General features: G+C 42.0%; 1 protein-coding gene across 1 annotated transcript; it reads right to left on the reverse strand.

Moving 5' to 3' along the window:
* Positions 1-409: 409 nt before the first annotated feature.
* LOC149305681 (protein LRATD2-like) lies at positions 410-1234 on the reverse strand. The gene has a single exon (XM_089477291.1). The coding sequence runs from the start codon at positions 1232-1234 to the stop codon at positions 410-412; it is 825 nt and encodes a 274-aa protein (XP_089333417.1).
* Between the last annotated feature and the right edge of the window lie 2279 nt (positions 1235-3513).

The raw sequence follows: 3513 nt of genomic DNA on the forward strand, positions 1-3513 counted from the left end.
AAATTGTGGTTTTATTGGAAATGACCTATTTCATGTTTGTATTAGAATAACTGTCAATGCAGGATGTGTCCCCAATTAAAGGGAGCTTTGGTCACCCTATAAAGAAGAGGACATTACAAATTAAATCGGTCCAAATGTACCTCTGCGAGTAATTTAGTAGTGCACACATAAAATGGTGACTGGTGTTTATAATAGAAATAAACAGATACCATCCAAGGGGATGGGGTTGGACACTCTCTGCAGTGCTTCTGAAAAACACAATGAAATAGAAAAAGGATGGGCTGCTGAAAGAGTTAAAACAAAGCAAAACTAATCAGATTTCTTTTCACATGTGATTTGAATAAAACTGCTCTGAAACCACCCAAAGGGCTTATAACAGCTCAATTTTGCAACCTTCAGGTTTAATCCATCAGTTGGTACTGTGATCAGTTCTGGTTTCTTCATCAGCATGTAGATGGTTGGAGAGTTCCTGGAGCACAGCAGCTTTACCAATCTGATCATTCCTTCTCCTTTCCATAATGAGGTCCTCCAGGCTCTGGAACTCCAGAGTGTGACTCTTCTTCTCAGACAGCTGAATTTTTAACCTGTAGGGCTGTTTCCCTATCCTTATCTCTCCACCTATCTTGAATTCCCTCTTTCCATACCTGCACCATGCAGCAAAGCACTCAGAGTTCCTCCAGCTGAGCTCCTGGTCCTTGACCCCAACTTGATCCAGAGCATTCCTCACCACCATCTCTGGACTCAAAGGCTTGTATTTATACTGATTATTCACGATCCTACCTCTTCTGCCTTGGCTGGCATCTGTCATGAAGCCGTTGGTGATCTCTAACCTGTATAAATGCACCACTTGGAAGTCACCCACATACACCACCCAGTGGGGGTACTGGTTCTTGGCCACAAATTCCACCAGGTCCCCAGGCTTGCATTTGTTTAACAGGTTCTCCGGAGAATAGGTGCTCATCTGATCTCCATCTCCAAAGCCCTTCTCATAAATACAATCGTCTCTGTAGTACACAGAACACTCCACTTCATTGCAGTGATCGTATTGCAGCTCCTCCTGCAGAGACCCTTGTTTCTCCAGATCATGCCCTGTATCCTCCAGATCATCATCGTCTGCTGAAAAGATGTAGGATACCCCTATCCTAGGTCCATCATCTTTATCCACACCAGTAGGATCCACCGTAGGGACCTCTTTGTAACTTAGATGAGTCAATTTCTCCACCTGATTCCCCATCTCCCTGGAAGATAAAAAGTATCCATCAGAGACACCAGGGATATGTTCCCAGGCAGAGTTTGCTTCCACCTGTTGGATGCAAAGGAACACTCAGCACAGTAACAGTGTAGCAAGGTGCAGCTAGGAAACCTGATCTGGTCTGCAAGTCACACAAGGAAGACATGTGCACCTGAGGGAGGCAAGTAGGCTGTGCCTTTCATTTTTAACCACTTGCTTTCTGTATGGCGCAATGACAAAAACAAGAACCCTTTACTGACACAGCAACAGAGCACAATGAGACAGGCGGGTAAGGGTTAATATTTTTCTCTCTTTAAAAATGCATGATTAAGTTAAAAACACAACCCAGTGGCATTCAGCGTGTTAATGGTTGTAAACAGCAGATAGATTAGCTCAGGACACACAATAGAAAGAGAAACTCACCAGGCAGCAGTAGAAGGTCTGTCTCCCACCTCTGTGAAGCTAGCTTCGTCCTGGCACAGGGAAGGACTGGCTAGTTGGAAGGATCATGTTTTGGGTGCCTGCCCTGATGGGAGTTTTTTTTTGTTGTTTTGTTAGGGTTTCGTGCCAGGCAGATCAACATGCAATGTAAGGAGTAGCTGCTTTTCTTCCAGCCAGCTCTGATCACTCCAGATCCAGCTGAGCACTCTTACAGCCCTGTGCATTTAAAGGGCCAGTGCACCTTTTACTGTCAAAAGAGCTTCCTGAAACCAAACTTCCTTATCTAAACCCTCCCCCCCTCCCTTTATACATACAGCTAACTCTTAACTCATTTCCTGCCGGTGCCTTTTAATCACCACCCAGACTCTGAAATCCAAAGCATTTCACTTATTATGTATCAAAAAGTAACAATCCAGCGACACATATTAGTAAACAGGGCATGCGTTTGTTTGTGTGATTTATTTGCAAATAATCAGCCAAGATAAAGCAAAATACGTTCATTGCCGGAGCTGCTGGTAGAAATATGACAGATTTCAAGCAGTATGTGCTGAATTTGCACAGCAAAGCATGTTCTGTCTTGTTATTTTTGGAGCAATTTCATTGAAACTAAGCTTTGCTCAGCTGCCATCCTCCCCCCTTCTAATTTTTTATACAAGGAAAATCCAAATTTAATTGAATCGCAGCCGCAGTTGGAAATATTTAATTTTTAAGCAGCTTTAACATTACTTTTAACCCTCTGTACTCTGAGGGTAATTAAAGAATCCCTCTTTGAGACTCTAACCCATGTCCAAAAAAATGTGTTAGTCAAATAACTTAATAGCCAACATGCAGTTCCAGGCTGTTGAATGTTACTGCAGCTACAGGGATCCCTGGGTAGCCTAAATCTGTTCACATGCTGTTGCTGGGCATCATGGGAGTTGTAGTTTAAAATCTGTAGATCTTTTGTTTGGATACCCTTGAAATTCACAAAGGCTTCTCATTGCTGCCTCTCGAGTGGTCCGCAAACTTCCTACTTAACAAATGTGGGTATTTTTAATTAGTGGATTAGGTAATACGCCATTTATAATAAACTAATTTAAAGGGACAGTTTAATGTCTCTGGCGAAAGAGAGAGTGCACCTTAAAGTACTTTTTGAATTTGCAAAGGGCACGCCACAAAATTTAAAGGAACCACAAAGCTGTCATAATCATTAAAGAGCCTTTAATGGCTGGAGTGTCCCTTTAATACATTTAGAGTTATCTATAATTATTGTATTTTTTTAAACGGCTCCCTAGCCGGTTTATCCTTCTCTGCTCATGTATTGTTCTTTTAGCCGGTGACAGGGTCACCCTATGCTGTCAACCTATTTTTAGTGACTTTGCCCAATCTGGGTGTTTGTGGGACATTATTATTATCTTTTATTTATATAATAATAATAATAATGTCCCACAAACACTCGGACTTTGCAAAGTCACTAAAAAAAAAAATCATACCTTTCAACATTTCAAATGGCCAAAGAGGGACACTTTTGTTTAGGGTGTGTGGCTGGTGGGTTGAGCTTTACAAAGACTTTCTGTATGGTCGAATAAGGGATTTAGAAGAAGAAGAATGTATTTTATTTACATATTAATTTATAAAGCCACTTCCTTGTGTGTTTATACACATTAATGTGGCTTTTAGAGCTGTAGAACCCTGTGATGCCCTCATACCCAGCAAACATTCTGAGCTCCTAGAAAGGAGGGACATCAGGGGAGGGCTTAGGGCCCAAAGAGGGACTGTCCTTGCTAAAGAGGGACACTTAGGAGGTATGGTACCTCGCACGCACACCATGCTGCATAATACAGCAACAAGATACAGGAGAG

This window comes from Sceloporus occidentalis, unplaced genomic scaffold (assembly GCF_023333645.1).
Source record: "Sceloporus occidentalis isolate IW3139 unplaced genomic scaffold, rSceOcc1.0.p SCAF_11, whole genome shotgun sequence".
Classification (NCBI taxonomy): domain Eukaryota; kingdom Metazoa; phylum Chordata; class Lepidosauria; order Squamata; family Phrynosomatidae; genus Sceloporus; species Sceloporus occidentalis.

Bases quoted from the DNA above. Each gene is read 5' to 3' on its own strand.
- LOC149305681 (XM_089477291.1), bottom strand. From the start codon at position 1,234: ATGGGGAATCAGGTGGAGAAATTGACTCATCTAAGTTACAAAGAGGTC.